At 35.6% G+C, this 21,044-nt stretch overlaps 1 protein-coding gene across 3 annotated transcripts in view; it reads right to left on the bottom strand.

Annotated features, from left to right (window-relative positions):
- The window catches only part of SI (sucrase-isomaltase), a 161,204-nt gene that overhangs the window by 53,731 nt on the left and 86,429 nt on the right, over positions 1 to 21,044 (bottom strand). For all 3 annotated transcript variants that reach the window (XM_034439061.3, XM_087872533.1, XM_034439060.3), the window contains exons 9-21: positions 20,521 to 20,633; positions 18,806 to 18,931; positions 16,020 to 16,151; positions 14,201 to 14,320; positions 11,091 to 11,204; positions 9,625 to 9,709; positions 7,885 to 8,002; positions 6,678 to 6,849; positions 4,973 to 5,089; positions 4,730 to 4,884; positions 2,872 to 2,956; positions 1,295 to 1,351; positions 380 to 504 (exon numbers count right to left, since the gene is read on the bottom strand). In XM_034439061.3, coding sequence (XP_034294952.2) covers positions 380 to 504; positions 1,295 to 1,351; positions 2,872 to 2,956; positions 4,730 to 4,884; positions 4,973 to 5,089; positions 6,678 to 6,849; positions 7,885 to 8,002; positions 9,625 to 9,709; positions 11,091 to 11,204; positions 14,201 to 14,320; positions 16,020 to 16,151; positions 18,806 to 18,931; positions 20,521 to 20,633 — 1,519 coding nt within the window. The remainder of the gene's footprint in view (positions 1 to 379; positions 505 to 1,294; positions 1,352 to 2,871; positions 2,957 to 4,729; positions 4,885 to 4,972; positions 5,090 to 6,677; positions 6,850 to 7,884; positions 8,003 to 9,624; positions 9,710 to 11,090; positions 11,205 to 14,200; positions 14,321 to 16,019; positions 16,152 to 18,805; positions 18,932 to 20,520; positions 20,634 to 21,044) is intronic.

The raw sequence follows: 21,044 nt of genomic DNA, 5'->3' as shown, positions 1-21,044 counted from the left end.
GCCCCTTCCAGAAGTCTCCACATGGCCTAGTTTGGCAATCCAGGTAACTGCAGGGAGGCTTCCTAGGCCCCAAATGGGTGCAGGGTATGTGGCAGGCCCCCCGTGGCCTGTTTTCACTCCCAGGAGACTTCAGGAAGGCCTCCTAGTCCCAAAACAGGGTGCGGAATGGGTGCCCCTCACGCCTGTTTTTGCTCCCAGGAGGCTTCAGGGAGGCCTCCTAGGCCCAAAATGGGGCATTATATTGCAGTTTGTTATTGTGAGGTTAAATATCAACTGTCTTTTCCTTCTTATATAATCTATTCATCCATCATCGGTGCTTTAAACAAATTAAATAGATGTCACAGCTGCATCTTAAGAATACACTAATATCAGAAAATACCTGTAAACAGTTGTGTTGGCTGGTTCTTGAATAGGAAAGATGTATCCTCCTCTAAGATGAAGTCCAATTTTGTTTTTTGGAAGGAACATTTGACACTCTTGTTTTCTGCAAGGTGCTTTTATACCCTATTTTTATAAGGAAACTAGAATAAAGGTTTACTATACTCATAAAATTGTTAGTACAAACTACGATTGATAATCCTACAAACAAAGAAGAATGTATATATTCCTTTTATAATTGTAATTGGAAGAGGAAGAATGTCATGACTCTGTTTATGTATTTTGTATTATACGAAATGAAAAAAAATGGTTAAAGTTCAAGTCAATTAAAAAAACCAAGTTAGTATACAGTAATTCAACTCTTCTATTCATATTGAGTAAATTCAACTGTCACATTTATGAGGGGAGGGGAAGCCGGAGACATTCAACTTGACTCAATTTGGAATTTGAAATTTATCTACGAATTTTAGCTTCGGATAGTCTTAATGTGCTTCTTTAAAAAATGATTGTATTGCAACTTGTGTTTTGCTTTTGTTTTTTGGTGGATAGTTTTAAAACATAAAATGCTCAAAACCCACTCATACCCTACACAACTTTCTTAGAAAGGCTAGACAATTTGTTTGATGTACTACTACTTTTTTAATCATCAAAGGTAACCTGATTAAAGCAATGCTTCAGTGAAAGTGAAATATTCTCTTTGATCCAAAATATCTAAGCATTTTGATTTGATCTTTTGTGTAGACTTTGCAACTGAGTACCCCTACAAAATTCTAAGCAGCTCCAGACCTTTGACACATATGAATTTTAAAGTGTATAAAAAATGATGTACAGATTGCTACACAGCAGAGTTAATTGGAAATGTTAATAGTATACTTTTAGGGGAGACATTTTGTAATAATAATAATAATACACTTACCATCTCATATTCATACCACACAGCATCAGGGATGTATGCTGTTACCTTATCAACACCCTGAAATAGTAAAAAGAAAATATTTCATTTATTAGCAACATCAAAGGGAAATACCTTGATATTATTTTGTATTTTTTTCTAGGCTGGAGGTAGATGAGGGTGAAAGTCTTTCTCTTTGATTCTTTTCTAACTTTCCTACTGGAAAAATTATTTGTCAAGCATTTTTTTCCATATTATAATGTCAATTGCTATTTCTACCACAAAATGTCCTAAATTGACTGTAGACTTGGAAAGTTTGGAGAATGGAAAGTGATTATCAAGTTGTCAATAGTATATGCTGGTGGATTTGTGGCAGAAATAGGTGTCATTTTGAAGCAACAGTGAAACAAGAAAAAAAAGAAAGAAATTAAGAAAGAAATTGAGAAATTAAGAAATTAAGAGAGAAAGAAAGAAAGAAAGAAAGAAAGAAAGGAAGGAAGGAAGGAAGGAAGGAAGGAAGGAAGGAAGGAAGGAAGGAAGGAAGGAAGGAAGGAAGGAAGGAGGAAAGGTGATTTATTTTATTCCATCAAACAGAAACATTTTAACACAATAACTTAATATTTGGCTTCCTCTAAAACCATTTGCTAAATTTCCTTTAGTTAAACAAAGGGCAAAAGTACTACTTGAAGTTTGAAAAGCTAATATTATTTGAAAAGCAACTGTTCAGACAAAATGTCAGGTCTGCCATCTTTGGCTTGGCGCCTTATTGGCATGGGCTGAATGAATAAATGAGAAATAAACCTGTCAGTATATGATGGAAAATAGGGAGTTGGAAAAATGACAGCTTGACAAAGAACAGAGAAGCTCAGAACCAGTTTGTGCCAGTACTCAAGGCCATTTACCCTGAAAAGAAATGTGGATTACCCCAAACATCTCAGCATTATCAAAACCTCAAGGCAAATCTTCATTTCCTGAAGACAAACTGACCATAACTGGAAGGCTGGGATGAGGAGAAATTTTCTGTATCTTTTTAGCATGGGAAATTTAGTTCTAGTCTGACATTACTGCAGCCAACATGTTTTCGTAAAAGAACCTATTACTTTAACCAAATGCAATGAGAATCTTTCTTTCCTAAGGTATCAGACTGGGGCAGGTCTAACACAAAAGGAGATAGGAAGGAACTATGATGAAAAAGGACATGCTCATCCAGTAGTGAAATTCATTTTTTTTTTACTACCGGTTCTGTCGGCGTGGCTTGGTGGGTGTGGCAGGGGAATGATACTGCAAAATCTCCATTCCCACCCCACTCCAGGGAAAGATACTGCAAAATCCCCATTCCCACCTCACTCTGGGGCCAGCCAGAGGTGGTATTTGCTGGTTTTCTGAACTACTCAAAATTTCTGCTACCGGTTCTCCAGAACCTGTCAGAACCTGCTGGATTTCACCTCTGTGCTCATCTCGTTCACTCAATTATCTAAATTATTTTATTATTTCTACTGTTCTATTTATTATATAACAGAGATTGTGGTGCACGTCAGTATGTACTCACTGCAAAACATACAATTATGTATATTGCAACTTAATAAAAAAATTAAATATACCGGATCTAAGACTGGAGTAATAAGTAGTCCAGGTCCCCACAAGAATTGTCTGTCTATAGTCCAGGTGGCTTCATCGGAGTAGAATCTAAAGAAGTATTACAGAATTAAAGTTATGTTTTTCTTACTGTTGAATCTTAAACAACTATTTATGTATTGGGGACACTATTGACAATTTCAAGTATAAGAGTAAAGAGAAGGTTTCAGATTTTAAGACAACTCACAAATTGACATTGCCACATGAAAAATAGTACGATTAGAAACTTAGTTATGCTTTGATGAAATCAACGCAGTTGGATTCAATATGCAATATATTCTTAAACATTGTCTATTAAGGCTTTTAAACATCCCATGCCTTAATGAAGCTGAGACACTTTTAGTTTTGTCATTCAGACCGTATTTTGGATTAATGCATAAATATTGATATAAGCAGGTTTTTATACTGTTCCTCTTTCTTACTGATGGCTGTAATATCATAAGCTACTTTAAATATGCAATTGTGTTTGTGTGTATGCATAGACATCTGCATTCTATTATGCATATTCTATTTTATGTATGTAAATGTCCTGGTTTTCATTGTACCATTATCTCACCAATGTTTTGCAACCTATCTGCCTTTCCTTGCTTTGATTAAATCCAGATACAAGGCATCACAAAGGAAGTTGTTTTTTTGTATAGGAAGCAAAGGCAAGTAAGGAGACATAAGAATGAAGAAAGCCTATGTGTCAGAAAGCTGAAAAAGCAACAGCACTATCTACTACCTTAATAAAAAAAAATCAGATTAAATATATTATCAAAATAAACGAGAAAAAAAATCCTTCCTCCTTCTGAGAATAAGGTAAAAGCTATTTTGCACTGGAAGAAAATTTCTGAGCAATTGCAAAGTCAGATTTTAACACAGCTTTAGTATCTCCAAAAATATCCCTAGAATGTTAGGAAATGCTTGGGTTGTTGTGAACAAATTCCAGATATCTTCAAGCATCAGTGAGCTCTAGGCATACAGATGGTTTTTATTTTTCAGCAGTTTAGCTTGCTGGAAACTAAGAGTACTTCTCCTGGAGTTTATTAACACAACCCATAATGATTAATTATGATAATTGTCTATTTATTCCTGTGAGAATAAGCCTTATACCTTGCTATAATCCTCCATGGAAATGGAATCTAGAATTCCAGCTATGCCCTTCAGAATTCCAAAGCTTGCTTGCCTACTTGCTTGCAATATATATATTGAGGCTAGCCAATTGAAGAACCTGTTGTATCCAGTCTCAAGCATTGCACTGTGCCTCCTTAAATCCTCAAGTCACACCTGATAATATTTAACACTTCATTGTTCTAATTTGCAGCAGAACAGAGGCATCCTACTTTCTTGTTTGGAAAACCTTCATAAAATTTAAAATCTGTAAAACATTCATCTGGGACAAGACTTTTAAAGAATTTAACTTTCTAATAATTTGAAATAGTATTGGGATCACCTACTTGGAGTCTATAAAGGCTAATAAGAGCCGAGGTGGCACAGTGGTTAGAGTGCAGCACTGCAGGCTACTTTGGCTGACTGCTAGCTGCAGTTCAAATCTCACCGGCTCAAGGTTGACTCAGCCTTCCATCCTTTCAAGGCTGGTAAAATGAGGACCCAGATTGTTGGGGGCAATATGCTGACTCTGTAAACCGCTTAGAGAGGGCTATAAAGCACTATGAGTATATAAGTCTAAGTGCTATTGCTATTGCTAATAAATACTGTGTCTATGTGTGTCTGTCTATGTGTTTGTGCATGTAAGACATAAATATAAAAACAGGGATACATAAATATGCAAAGTGCAAAGTTCTTTCCCATCCATCCAAAATCTTAAAAGCAAGAACTTACTCATGTAGAACAGGTCTTGCAACTGTCTCTCCCCGAGCATGTGCTTTATAAAACAGGGTATAGAGATATGGCAATAAAGTATAACGTATTGTCAGGTAGTGTTTTGTTGAATTCACCAAAAGTGAGTTGTGTCCAAAATGTGCTGGATCTTTAGGCTAGAAATAATATTTATAAAGTTACTGAGGGAAAAAAAAGGCTTCAAACAATTTTAGAAGCTTGATCTAATTTTAAAATTGGTCTTACGGCATGTGCAGCAGCATTATGGTTCCTAGAAAATGGATAAAATGCTCCAAGTTGCAACCATCGTCTACAAAGTTCTTCTGAAACATTTTCAATGAAGCCACAAATATCTGCTCCAATCTAAAATGGAAGCATATTAAAAATCATTGACATACTATACGATATATCTGCATAAGCTGTGATGCTAATGTATTCACAAATTCTACATTAATCAGTTCTCAAATGACCAATATAAATTGATTTATACTGGTCTTTGATAGAGGTTTTAAAAAAATCTAAATCATGTTTGGATGATTGAGCAAAGAGAAATAGGATAGAATAGCAATGAGATCAGCCACTACTCTATGTAAATATTTGAATCTAACTTTTCTAAATATATTTATATGTATATGTACACAAACATATACACATATAAGATAAAGGTAAAGGTTCCCCTCGCACATATGTGGTAGTCGTTCCCGACTCTAGGGGGAGGTACTCATTTCCATTTCAAAGCCGAAGAGACAGCAATGTCCAAAGACATCTCCGTGGTCATGTGGCCAGCATGACTAAACTCTAAAGGTGCATGGAACACTGTTACCTTCCCACCAAAGGTGGTCCCTATTTTTCTACTTGCATTTTTTATGTGCTTTCGAACTGCTAGGTTGGCAGAAGCTGGGACAAGTAATGGAAGCTCACCCTATTACGCGGCACTAGGGATTTGAACCGCTGAACTGCTGACCTTTCGATCGACAAACTCAGCATCTTAGCCACTGAGCCACCATGTATGTACATATATACACATACATGGATGTATATGCATGAATGTATATACATATACATTCTATGATTAAGGCCTATGAAAAATCAATCGAAGTTATAAGAGACAGCCAGCTTTTCAATGCATATTTTTATAAAAGCACAAGTTCAAAAAGAAGACAAGCTTCAGGCTATAAGGAATTGCATGGTATAGTAGCCATTGCAATAAATATGTCTTCAAACAAACAAACAATCAGCCTCGTTTCAGAGTAAAAAAAAACAAGAGGAAGAATCTACTTTAGCTTTCCTTAAGAGAGAAGGAAATTCATATCACATTGCTGTTGCTTTCAGTAACTTTGATTCTGAGCCACTTTTAAAACTAGAAAGAAAATAATAACAGCGGTCTTATAAAAAAATCTATTGCCCCATCTATTCTGAGATACCTTTAAATCCATATTTTTGCTTTTAAAAATAATTTTGCTTTCTGAATACATCTTTCAGTCTCATCTTTATTCTTTGTATTGCCAAACTGTGAAGCTGTACAGTTTTGGAATTGCAGATCATACTGCAGGAGAGAATATATGTAGCTCAGGGTCGAATTATGGATCCTTAGTGCTGTTTGAACTTGCTTGCAAATGTTTCATTGCCCAACTAAGTGACATTATCAGCATGATGCTACATAGTCAAGTAATGAAACATTTGCAAGTAAAGAACCAACCTGATAGAGGACCAAGAATTCCTCAAATCATACAGCTTACGAAAGGATTACTCCAATAGAAAACAGATAGTGAGGCACTTCAAAGTATATAGTTGAAGTTTACTAAATCATATGTTGTGCAAAGCAAGTCTAAAGAATTGGTATGCATAGATCTCACCTAAAGGGATACATTAATCCAAAACTTTTTCTTACTTTATTATGCCAAAATTTAACAGTTGGACCAAACAAACTATTACAGTTAAAATAGCTTACAAAAGGATATCCGAATAGACCAAATTCTAATATTCCTGGTATAGACCATTTAATATCATTCCAAGTTGCAAAATTATCTCCCAGCCAATGTCCTGTGAATTTTCCAGAACCAGAAAATGTTGATCGGGAAAGGAGGAAGCTTCTACTATCACGGAAAATAGTCTTGAGTGCTCTGAAAACAACATACAAATGTATAGCATTAAGGAATAGCTTTATTTTGTTGGGAGGAAAAATTTGGAGAAAATGAAAGGCAGGTTTCAACATAGCATTTGTGCCTACAACAAATCCAACAAATTCTTGCAAAATTAACTTATGAACAGACTAAAATATGGGCCAGACTTTCAGATCACATCTTATCATTTGTGTGTAGTAAATAGATGGCCTTTCAATCCACGAGAAGGATTATGTTGTTGTGGTCCGCGCACAGCCTGCAGAGCTGGCAGTGGAGTTGGACAGCAATGAGGCTGAGGAAGAACATGGCCCAGTCCTGGGGAAGGCCTGGATGAGGGCTCTGCATCAGAGGCAGAGATGGGGCCAGGGCCATCGGGGAGTGATGTGCGGACTTCGGAGCCTCCAGAGGCTGAGGCAGAGGAACAGGAGGAGCCTATTCCTAGTGCACGTATGAGAAGAGCTGCCAGAAGGCAGGAGCAGATAAAGCAGAGACCGTTGAGAGATTTGCTTCTTGTTTCACTGTATTCATTTCTTGTCGGCGTCTTCTGCTTCTGAACTTTTGCCAAGAAAAGCCTTTGGCAGTTTGCCTAATTATCCCAAGGTCAGGTGATAAACTGTAGAATGGTGTTTTGAAGAATTTGTTTTAATTTAGTTTGGACTACGCTGAGAATGAGTTAACTCTCAGCTGTTCTAATAAAGTCTGTTTGTTTTCAAACTGTTTGTATTTAATACTAACTACTTGGGCCTGGGTCACAACATATGTCAATAACCATGTTTTGTCCAAATTGCAAAACTTTTAAAAGTAGGTTTCACTCCCGGATGGTTTTAGGCTTCACAAGGGGACAAGATCTACAGAGATACTAGTTGAGAGATCAGTGGAATTGTTGTGTAGTAAATTAATCACTTTTTCCCTAATACACATTCTTAGATTTGTATTCTTTTTGATTAGCTGTTGCAGTCCAAACTGAAACAAAGGAAATCTGGTACAAATTAGCTTGGATGAATTAAAGGGGGAAAAAAAAGCATAATTCCTTACTTATCAGTAGCTATAGACATGAAATAGCCATAGAGGCTGTGAACATCATAGTGTTTCCCTGCCTTTTGGACTGCATCCATACAAAGTGTCTTTGAATACATAACTCCATCCAGAATTTCTGTAAAACAAAGAGATTTTAAAAACCCATTAAATTAAAAAGATCTCTATAGAACATTTCAATGTTTAGCTTTCTGGAAGAATAGACAAACAAATGTCAAAAAATTCCATTTTTTTTTAAAGTTACCTTTTTTCTCTTTTCTTTAATCCACTACACTAGGCTAGTTTTTAATAAGGTTAATATTCAATATTGAGTTTGCTAATTGAAAATTACTTGATCAAATCTCTAAATCAGTTTTCTGAATACAATCAGAGCTCGTATCAAATCAGATGCTTCCTAATTAATTCAGATACTTCTCTTACTAGAAGAAATGTTATTTACAAATAATTGCAACACAATTGTATCTGAATAAAAAGGAATAAAATTTTCTAGTTAGATTGAATCAATGGTATCAAGTCTCCTATTTGGGCAGAGGGTTAGACCAGAAGAGCTCCCAGGTTGCTTCTACCTCTGTTAGTCTGTATTCTGTATCAAATTAGACTTGATTTAATTCATATAGTTATAAATTATAGCGGCACTTTTTGCTGTAAGTGAAGTTATTTGTTTGGATTTTAAAATCCCCAAATAAAATTCTTTCAGTTAGAGATAAAGTGACAAGTTGTACAATCATCTGACAATTTAGCAATTAGTTCTTTCTGTTCTTCCAGAAGAATCACTATGTTCAGGGGTGGGTTCTAAAATTTTTTACTACCGGTTCTGTGGGCATGGCTTATTTTGTGGGTGTGGCTTGATGGTCATGTGACAATTATTTAGGATTTAGCAGAGGTACTGGTCTACCAGGCTTTTAACTGCTTGCAGAGCTGTACCGATCTACCCATTTATTTTGGCAGGCACTGGTCTACCCATTTATTTTTGAAGGGACCAGTCTACTCATGTATTTTTGCAGGTGCTGGTCTACCCATTTATTTTTGCAGGCACCGGTCTACCCATTTATTTTTGCAGGCACCGGTCTACTCATTTGTTTTCTTTTAACACTGATCAGCTATAGGGCGGCCCTTTGAAGCCCCGAGGCAAGAGTTTAAACAGTTTTTTTCCCTCTAGTCATCACCTGGGACTCAGGAGGCAGCAATAGATTGGGGCTGGGGCCAAATAAAAGGTTAGAATAATGCGGGGGTGGGGGGCAGGGAGGCAGAACCGGTTCGGTGATGACATATTGTCACCGCTACCGACTCGGCAGAACCGGGCTGAACCGGGAGGAACCCACCACTGACTATGTTGTAGCAGATAGGATTTCTTTAACAATTGGTAAAGGAATCTGTTTCTCAAAATTTGTTCGTTTGATTATTTATTTATTTATTTGTCAAGCATGTATTGGATAACATATTCTATGTAACAATCTTATATACACAGATATATGAAAAATCTAGCATAGAAAGTAAATAATTTTTAATTTATTTTTATATTTATTATAATTTTATTATATAATAAATATAATATTATTATATTTTATTTTATTATATATATTGTTATTATTTTATTATATATAAAACAGAATATTATAATTATTTATAATAATTTTAATTATTCTATATAACATATTCTATGTAACAATCTTATATACACAGATATATGAAAAATCTAGCATAGAAATTAAATAATTTTTGTTTCAGTTGAGAACTTACTTGGAGTAAAAGGTGGGTAGTTTAAATTGTTTGTTGCACAACCAGTTTTTGATCCTTTGACAAAATTGGATACTTCATTCATGTCCTATGAGAAAAGATTCATAGAAATTCATAGATTGGTAGTTGTGGACTTCACACATATGTCATCAGGACCCATGTTCTGTTCAAGTTTTTAAAAAATAATTTTAAAAAGCAACCACTCCTAGTAACATATTTAACTGCCACAATAATTTTCGGCCCAGCGAAGGTACCTATGGGTTAATAGAGAAGATACAGCAGGGGTGAAATCCAGCAGGTTCTAACAGGTTCTGGAGAACTGGTAGCGGAAATTTTGAGTAGTTCGGAGAACCGGCAAATATCACCTCTGGCTAGCCCCAGAGTGGGGAGGGAATGGGGATTTTGCAATATCCTTCCCCTGTCACGCCCACCAAGCCACGCCCACAGAACCGGTAGGGAAAATTTTTGAATTTCACCCCTGAGATACAGTATATGACTGACAGGTACTTAGTGCTATCTGAACTTGATTTTTTTTTTTTTTTTGCAGACATTTCATTATCTAAACTAGGTAATTGTCATCCATGAACTGATGATGTTACCTAATTTGGATAATTAAATGTCTGCAAAAAGACAACCAAGCTCAGCGAGTACTAAGGACCTGCCATTTCAACCCTGAGCTACAAATATTTTCCTCTAAAAGTATGACCCTCTTTCTAATAAACGGGTGTTTTGTGACTGACAAAGCCCATCGTGGCAACAATTTTCCTGAGTAGGCAAGTTTAATCTTTGAATCTGTAAGCCAGTTACAGAGAATTTTCAATGTCTGCTTATCAAATTCTGTAGTGAGTAGCAGAACTGAATGGTGTTATCAATCTAGTTTTTCAAATGTTGTTGTCCGTCTCAGCTCTCCAGCTCTTTAACAAGAGAGAGACAGCCTTCCTCCTTCAAGAGGAGACTTCTGTTGCTATGAGCAATAAATCACAACAACAGACTTTGGCTGATTTTATATGTAACCAGAAATCAAATTTTCTTAGTGTTTGGGTTGATAAACCACAAGAAAATTCTAAACCTTCAGGCTTAGACTGGGAAGCTAAGATAGCATCCTGGAACAAAGCTATACTGCTATGTTGTTGCTAGAAAAACAAAATGGATGTTTTCATGTAATCCCTTTGAACTGAGCTAGATTTAGCAACTAGATTTTACCAGCAACATTTTACTGTTGTTCAGGCTCATGAATTGCATACTTTCCTCCATTTCTATTCTTTGCTCAGACAATTGAACATGTCTGAATATGCTAGGCATGGATAACATGTATTTAAAAAAATCAAAACATTATACAATGTTTATATTCCTATGGAAAGAATTTATTGTTGCCTATGAAAAGAACTTAGAGATGCATATTTTTTGCTTATTGCTAAGTATTTTTGCTACTAAATATTTGTTTCTTCACTGTGCTAAATAGTACTTACAATCCAAAGTCCATCAAAATGGATCGTTTTGTGAAAACGGTTGCACTCACTAGCCCACCACTGAACAGCTTCAGGACTAGAAAAATCAGGGAAGACAGTCGTTCCTGGCCACACCTGCAGATTAAACAAAAAAAGTATAAATTGGTCTACCAAAGGATATAAATATTTCCTTAAAAATGGTTTTGCAAGATTCTAAGCAAAGTGAAACAAGTGGAATATCTGAGTAATCTTTATTAAAACCAAAACTTGTTATTTATGTGTATGGGAAGATAGCAAAATAGAAAAAGGCTAAAGAATAAAAACATTTTTTATTGAATTGTTTCTTTTTCACATAACTGTACTACTTCAAGAAATTGTCATCTAGACAACTTAGAGGATATCATAAACGACATTCGGCTTTGCTGTGTTTTTATATATGGTATATATAACATACTGCTGAGTTCTGTTCCAGTTAGTTTCTCTTAAGAACACCCACAAAACACTGACATCTAAATATGTCTCCATAATAAGATATATCTATCACATGCATATACATCTGGGTTTTTTTAATTTTTGTATGCATATATGTATAGATATACATACACATGCACATATGTTTGTGTGTGTGTGTACATATATATTTTGGTATGTATATAGAGACGGGGGGGAGTGAGAGAGACCTAGAAATCATAGACTATAAGGCAATGCAAATCAGTTAATTCTTAGCAAATGGCTACCATCAAAGAAACCAACTTTTTAAAATCTCATCCTCCAGGATGAGTAAGTAGGTAGGTAGGTAGAAAATTCTGCTTGCATTAATTTGTAAATATTTTTTTCCTTTTCTGAAGACAATGTTCAAAACATCAAATTTTTCATCTAGTAAATATTTTCACTATAATGTAAAGAAATAAATGTGCTGAGGGAGTGAAGAAATTTGAATCTGTTACTATCAAATGCAAGATAACATTGATATATTAATTTAAATATTTTATATGACTGTTACACTTCTGCCTGGAGCCATTCCTCATGACTTATTGAGCATGATATAGAATGAATGAAATGTTTATACCTTCATAGTGACAGACCTGAACATTATGTAAGAAGTTACTAATAATATAATAAAATAACTTGTAGGTTATTAAACAGAGCAGGAAGATTCTTAGTAAGCTCTATTGAATCAGAATAGAGTTGGAAGGGACCTTGGGGGTCTTCTAGTCCAACATCCTCCTCAAACAGGAGACCCTACATCATTTCAGATAGACTGTCCTATCTTTTCTCAAAAACCTCCAATGATGAAGCACCCACAACTTTTAAAGGCAAACTGTTCCACTGGTTAATTGTCCTCACTGATTTCTCTGTATTTCCAAGTTGCTTCTCTCCTTGATTAGTTTCCATCCATAATTTCCTGTCTTGCCTTCTGATGGTTTGGAAAATAAATTAATCACCTCTCCTTTGTGGCAGCCCCTCAAATACTGGAATACTGCTGTCATGTCATCCGTAGTCCTTCTTTTTTCTAGATTGGCCATACCTAATTCCTCCAATCATTCATATGTTTTTGTCTTCAGACCCTTAAACATCTTAGTTGCTCTTCTTTGTACTTTTTCCAAAGTCTCAACAAATTATTATTATTATTATTTTGTAATGTGGTGATCAAAACTGGATGTGATATTCCAGGAATGATTCTTACTAAGGATTTATACGTCATGGAATGTTGATTCTATGCCTCTTTTTGTACAACCAAGGACAAGCTTTTTTGGCTGCTGCTATACACTGCTGGTTCTTTTTTAAGTGATCATCCACTAGGACTCCCACTCACAGTTTTTGTTTTTGAGTCAAATTTTGCCTAATTTGAGCTTGTATCTTTGGTTTTTCCTGTCTAGGTGTAAAACCTTGTTTTTCTCTATATTAAATTTCATATTGATGAATAGGGTCCATTGTTCAAGTCTGTCAAGATCTTTTTGGATTCTGAGCTTGTCTTCTGCAGTGTCAGCTTAATGTCATCTGCAGATTTGATGAATTCGCCTTCTATTCCCTCATCTAAGATTTATGAAGATATTGAAGAGCACTGAACCTAAGATGGCACCCCACTGCTTACTTCTCTTCATGTTAATGTAGTATCATTAAGAACTATTTGTTGAATATGGTTTGTCAGCCAGTTACAAGTCCATCTGGTGATAATGCTGCCTATCCCACATTTTTCTCGTTTACCAAGAAGTAGCTTATGGTCTACTTTGTCAAATGCCTTGCTGAAGTCTAAGTATACTATGTCCATAGCATTTCGCTGGTCTACTAATTCGGTCACTTTGCCAAAGAATGAAATAAGATTGGTTTGGCATGATCTGCTTTATAACATCCCATGTTGGCTACTACTTATAACTTTGTTTCTAGATGTTCACAGATCTGTTTTATTATTATTATTTCCAGGTCTTCCCAGGTATTAATGTTAGGCTAATTTGTCTATAGTTTCCTGGTTCTTTTTTGATTTTGTTGTTGTTTTTGTTGTTGTTTTGAAGATGGGAACCACACCAGCTCTTTCACAATCCTCTGATAGTTCCCTGGTGCTTCAGGACTTTTTGAAAAATATGGTATAATGGTTTTGAGATAACATCTATCAGGTCCTTCAGAACTCTGGGATATAATCCATCAGGCCCCCATGATTTATATTCATCAAGATCAGACAGGTGTTCTCTTGTCATTTTCTTAGATTTACAAAAAGTTATTTTATTTTTTGGAATATATCTGATAAAATAACTATTTTCAACATTGTGATTTATTTTCAATTTGATGATTGTGCCAATATTTACATTCCAGAATTAGATACAGAAAAGTAGCTTCACTACACGGTCAGAACAATCAACATGGATAACATTTATCAAAGGAGTTATGCCTTTCTCTTTTTAAGATCCTCATGCCAGAGAGAAAAAATATAGTAGGTTTCTTCAGAGTACTGAATAAATAAAATAAGTGGAGTGGAAAAGAGATTCCAGTTTTGCAGATGATTCTGGATTAGTATAATTTCCCCCTCCTTTCTCTTTCCCCATTTTAGACACTTATGTTAAGTGTCTTATGTTTAGACACTGTATGTTAATGTTCAAGTGGTCCACAACTGATTTCTAAAAACAGCAACTTACTTCCCCAATAAGAGGGCTTATTCCATCTGATTCATTTATCCACACTTTCATCTGTTCACCACGTTGATAGGCTTCATAAGGGGTATTGTTCATGAGGTTATTGACAGAAATGGCTGGATCCTTTAACAAACAGAATTAAAAATGTTAAACCTTCTAAACCTTTGCACAATTATGTAACTGATTCAGTAGTGGATTGAAAATCCTGTTGCTACCAGTTTGTTCGAGGGCACGCATGCGCTTATGCGTACACATGATGCTTCTGTGCATGCACAGAAGCATCCAGGTGGGTGGGTGGAGCCTCCTGCCGCTACCGCTACCGGTTTGCCCAATCCAGGTCGAACCAGTAGTAACCCACCACTGAACTGATTGTACCCCCTGTAGGAGAAAGCAGGAGTATTTTGCTGTGCAACAAAGCATAAAAAAGTTGACAATCTCTACTCCACAGTGATGTCAACCTACTTTTACATTCCCTCATCATGACACTGTAGGGCAGGACTTGTAAGGTGACATCACAGAACATGCTCTGGTCCTGTAAAAGCCATCTTGTTTCTTGCTTGCAGCCCTGCTTTCTGCCACTAAATTGCCAGGTACCAATAGAGAGCAGCTGCTATGGCCCAATTAACATTCTGTTTATTTTTGCCATCTGTTGGATGTTTTTTAAAAAAAAAAAAAAAATCTGGGAATGGAATTACAATATCCATTGACTATTGATTATAATGCAGAGAGAGTGAGCAACCTTTTGGTATATTTAATTGTGTGGGAAAATCAAGGACCATCATTAAAGATGAAGATGTAAAACAGGTGAGTCCGTGCTGGCAAAAAATTGTTCATTTTTAACTTTTTAAAAACATTGTAATGCTTCCACCACACATTTCTTGTGCTTTTTGTTTTAAAATTGATCTATGATCCATCGAGCAACAAAAAATAGATAAGTCAAGGAAGGTTTATAGAAAGTTGCACGAACTAGTAAACAATTACTAGACTCCTCTGTTCCTGAATAAAATAATACTGTTTCATCAGGTTCCCATTACTTTTACTGAAACAGTTGAGATGGAGATAAATTTTAATACAAATAAGGAAGAAAAATAGGGAAGTTTAGAAGTAATAATAGCAAAAACTTCTTAAAGTTTCAGGAAGGAGCAGAAATTGTAATGATCTGGGTAGACATGATATTTGGCATTATAACATAATGCATATGAGCTATAATATAATATATATGAACCGTTGTGCATCATGGTTAGAATGCAGTATTACAAGCTAATTCAGTTCACTGCCAGGAGTTTGAGCCTCATTGGCTCAAGGTTGATTCAGCCTTCCATCCTTCTGAGGCTGGTAAAATGAGGACCAAGATTATTGGCGGCAATATGCTGATTCTGTAAACTGCTTAGAGGGGGCTGTAAAGCACTGTGAAGTGGTATAAAACTCTAAATGCTATTGCTATATGCAAAACAGAGGTGGGTTTCAGCAGGTTCTGACCAGTTCTGAGAACTGGTAGCGGAAATTTTGAGTAGTTCGGAGAACCGGTAAATACCACCTCTGACTGGCCCCATGCCCATCTATTTTCTGCCTCCCGAGTCCCAGCTGATCAGAAGGAAATGGGGATTTTGCAGTAACCTTCTCCTGGAGTGGGGTGGGAATGGAGATTTTACAGTATCCTTCCCCTGCCATGCCCATCAAGCCATGCCATGCCCACCAAGCCACACCCACAGAACCGATAGTAAAAATATTTGAAACCCATCACTGATGCAAATAATTGCTGATAAACTGTTTCAATAATTGTTTCACTTGTCTTTGAACTGTTTAAATTAATCAGAGTTACCAGTATGATGACATATTTCTGTCCATGGTCATGAAGGTCTTGGACAAATTCAGGGAGGCCTGCAAAATTTATCTTGTCATAAGTAAAATCTTTCTTATCTTCCATGTAGTCAATATCAGTATATTGAACATCCTGGAAAGAAAATTGCAGTCATTGTAAATGTTGAATTTTTTACACTATTGAAACCCAGGCATAACTGTGAAGAATCATCATTATCACCAACACCAAGATCATCATAGTCTATATGATGAATACCAAGAAAAGCATAAAGGAAAGAGAATTGGTGCTGATGAGCTTTTTAATCCAAATAAAATGATTGGAAACATTAATTCTATATCATATCTAAGTCTGGCTATAAGGCTATATATTGGACATAAGGCTATATAAAATATGATTATTGTTCTGTCTATAATATAACTCATTCTGACTGAGCATAAAGGTTCATTTGGTTTCTGGCATCCTGTTAACAATGTTATATTCAGAAAATTATATTTTCTCTGAAACTGCAACTCTGGCTCATTATAAAAGCCAATACCCCCATCCCCAATTTTCATTACCATAATAACTTGCTATGTAGCCACCCTAATTTTTTCTGTAATGTATATAAACAAGTAAAATACATTGATTTATCCTTTAATATTGCAAAGAAAATTGGTTTCTCCCAACACATTATTTTAACGGTAGAAAGAAATATATACGTTGTTATCTGATGACGTTGATGTTTTAGCTAAAGGAACTGTTCCTTGCATTAGCTAAGTTAAATATTCATAGGTATGACAAAATTCAGCACTTGTTCTCATTTTAATTCTGCAGGGTCCAGGGTAGACTTTTTTAAACTAGATTCCCAGCAAGTAAAAATTATTGTAAAATGACATTCTTGATTTTGTCCTCTCTGTATTGCCTAAACATTGACAATTTTATTGAAACCCTATCTAACTATGATCCTTTACTAAAACACCAGGATTCTAGGAGATATTTATAGAAATATTTCATTTCCATTGATTGGATCGAGATTCAGAATAGCTGATGTGGAAAAACCAAAAAAGCATTGTAATTTCCTTAGCCAGTGTGAAATCTATCAGTTATATCAAGAATAGGCAACCTACTACCAAAATTGTATGTTGTCCCAATGTCTTTTCTAGTAAACAACATAGTTAAAGGACAATGGAAACATTTCCCAATGTGTTAAAGTAGGAAGCACATAAAGATTGTACTAAATCCTAAAATATCCTAAATGTAGAAGATAACCAGGCTGAGGGATCAAATGTATATCAGTCTTGAGTCCTTTCATGCCCACTAGAGATTTAAATCCAATTCCTCTTGAATTCCACTGACTATTATCTACCACTTATCTATCACTTGCTTTGACTGTTAGTAGTTCAGATTCTGTTAGAGTGCATGCAATAAACTGCACAAATTACTGATTTCCTGCACTTGACACTGAAAAATATAAAAATCAAATACAAAATATCCTTTTAAAAAGTCCTAAAATATGTTTACATTTTAGTTACAAACGTTTTTTTAAAAAAAAATCCAGCTACCTCAAATCAGGAATTAAAGGGTATTATATCCTAACCCTGTCCACTTTGTAAATCAACCTACTCTTTGTGATCTCCTATTTTCTACCAAAAAATGTGAAGTGTATCCAAATCCAAAACGTATCAATTCCTAGATTACAACTTCCTTCCTTCCTTGGTCTTTCTGCTGGCTTGTTTTTCCAAAGCATGGTGTTGTCACTGAATTAAAATTGGAACAATGACATTAAAAATTCCCACATAATTCATAGTTTCTTCTTCCATCAGAGTAACAAACAAAAGATTACCAGACAGTTCATGCAATTTTGATATGGATTTTAAATTGATAAATTTTAAACTATGGGCCAAATTTAATTATTTTAAATCTATTTTTCTGTATAAATGTTTTTTATTCTGGCTGTTCACCGCTCTGAGTCCGAAAGGAGAAGGGCGGTATAGAAATTTGAATAATAATAATAATAATAATAATAATAATAATAATAATAATAATAATAATAATAATAATAATAATAATATCATAAGAAAATGAGATCTCATAATAAAAATAGCAAAAGTCCTAGATATAGGTAAGAAAGAGACCTTAATTTGATTAAAATCAAATTTATTAAATGAGCATGGATTTGCTTCCCATGCTCATACTTCAAGGGAAACTAGCCATCAAATTATTATTATTATTATTATTAGTTCAATTTATATGCCGCCTTTCTCCGGAGACTGAGGGTGGCTTACAATTCATTTAAAAAAAAAACCATTATAAAAACATTTAAACATTAAAACATTAAAAACCATTCACACCATTCATGGCTGGATCTCACAAGATTGCAACAGCGAGATCATCGGCCCCAGGCCTGCCGGAAAAGCCAGGTCTTCACCGCTTTTTGGAAGGCCAATAGGGTGGGGGTGGTCCGGATCTCAGGAGGTAACTGGTTCCACAGAGCTGGGGCAGCCACAGAGAAGGCCCTCCCCCGCGGGCCCGCCAGCCGGCATTGTTTAGCTGACAGGACCAGGAGGAGACCAACTCTGTGGGATCTTACCGGTCGCTGGGAGCTATGTGGTAGAAATTCTACCTTCAACATTATGTATCTTTCTACTGAACACAGTAGCACAGTCAAATGGTATCCCAGTCTTCAAAATAACTGATTTTCCCCTCCAATCAATAATGTACTGATTTATTAATTAAACAGATATATGCAGCCACCCAATTCTCACACAGTGATTCCACTCCTTCTCCACCCGTATATTTCTACTTACATAAGGTATTCCAGCTGCTCGATTCCTTTCTACTACAGCTTTCACATCATTAAGATCAGTGTAATTCCATCGACAGATATGGAAGCCAAGATTCCAATAGGAAGGCATCCATGGAAGTCCTATCAACTTTACAATTAAAATACAAAACAAAATTTAAGAGGGGAGCATTTCCTTTTGCATTGTATTGTTTATAGAGAAGGACAATATTTTCTTGAAATGAAGGCAGAGAGGAAGACTACTGAAATCTCTGTACCATCATGCTATTGGACAAGACATATTCATATTGATTTAGTTATCTATGAAAAAGGTTTTCATAGATGTTTTAAGATGCCACCAGAATGCAGAAGAAATTTAGATTTTTGTTTTCCATTGCCTGAACCTAGGGATACAGGAGTCAGTATCAATGTTTGGTAGTACTTTGGGGTTGCATGAGATTGAACAGCAGCAACAACAATAGCAACAGAAACCTTCCTTCGGATAATGCCCCAAAACTACTAGTTAAGGATTTTCATTAACTAGTAAGAGAGGTTGGCTGAGATGAGATGTGGGATTTGATCTAATTCGGAGAGATATTCATATGGAAGTGACAACCAGGGGTGTCTTTTATAATTTTTGCTTGTGCATCTGATATATCTTTCATAATATAATGTCTATGAATATTTTCTATTGTTAGTTCAATAAAAGGTAACTGTAACATGCTCTGCAAAGCTCTTTAAACTTAGCTGGATTTTTATGATTAAATTTCAGGCAGTTATGGTTATATCTAGAACTAGCTGAATGCCTGCGCTTCGCTACAAAACTATGTGATCAGGTATGATAAATTGACACTTAAAGCCTGAAACTTAATGTAGAATGTGTAACTCTGTAGCATCAGAGCATGTTAATATAAGGAAACTGGCAGTTGGAACAGAGGGGGAGGGGAAATAGAATGTCCCAGCCTGCAGGCTGGATGATGACGCGCTGGCTACACCCATGCCCAGTTTAGCGAAGGAGTAGCATCAGAGCGTGTTAATATAAGGCAACTGGCAGTAGGAACAGAGTTTTTTTCAGGTGGGGAGGGGGAGTAGAATGTCTAGCTCCTTAGCATCAGAGCGTGTTATTATAAAGCAACTGGCAGTTTGGCCAGAGTTCCTTTCAGGTGGGGAGGGGGAGTAGAACGTCCAACTCCTTAGCATCAGAGTGTGTGAATATAATACTGTGTATGAAATACTAATGATCTGATGGTCATTTCAAAAAATCCTTTCTTAGCGAGCACCTAGAAGCCAAGAAGAACATACGTGCCAAATTTCAAGTTTGTAGGCTGTCCCGTTCTGGAGGTTTCGTGATGAGTGAGTGGTATTTGGCTTTTATATATATAGATTTGTACATCAGATTATCTAATACTAGTCCTAACAATTACAGTAACTATTGTTACTAACTTTGATTAGTTGAAGTGACTTGGACATTATGAGTGTAGACAAGGATAGTTTATAAATCTTTTAATATAAACTGATATGACAATTTCACTCTTCTTCTGGGGATTTTCTTTGCATCTCTTATTACTGGATAGAAACAGAGCAGAAAGTACTATACAGATAGTATTTTCACTTACAGTGCTCCTAATCTAGAATTTCTTCTCAAGAAAATCAGATCTGCTCTTGCCAGCATAAACAACAACATACTGTATAGAGCTCTACTCTATAAGGACCAAGTAGAAATATGATAGAAAAACATACCAATAGATATTCTTGTACTACTTGTTCTGGAGTATTTCCTAAAAAGACGTAAAAATCTAAAATTCCACCAATTGTTCTGTATGTTACAGCAGGAGCAGGTTGAAGAGCAAAATCTGTTAGGAGAAATTCTTAGAATTAATTGAGACTTAAAAACAAGAATATTGTCTTTATTTTTACTCCTAAATTATTATGTAAATTTAATATATGGATGAATAGGAATCTTCCCAGGACTAGCATGTACCTTTCAAAGTTTTTGCATATTTCAGATTTCTGTTGGAATTCTCAGAATCCCAATATCCTTTTAACTGTCTAACAAAATATGCACTGTTCTTAATTGTTCCTTGAGAATCTCATAAATTTGAATGGACGACCACCAGTGTTTAGGGAGACTGAGTAATTTAAAGAAGAAAATTATGCTGAGGATTCCAATGTAACTATATACACAGAGGTCAATTGCATTTTAACATCTATAAATTTATTTTAGAGAACGTTATCTAAAGCTGTAATGACAGTTTTCAGTGGAG

Source organism: Pantherophis guttatus, chromosome 6 (assembly GCF_059756535.1).
Source record: "Pantherophis guttatus breed Tessera chromosome 6, ASM5975653v1, whole genome shotgun sequence".
In the NCBI taxonomy this organism is placed as follows: domain Eukaryota; kingdom Metazoa; phylum Chordata; class Lepidosauria; order Squamata; family Colubridae; genus Pantherophis; species Pantherophis guttatus.
This window is presented reverse-complemented; position numbering and strand designations above follow the sequence as displayed.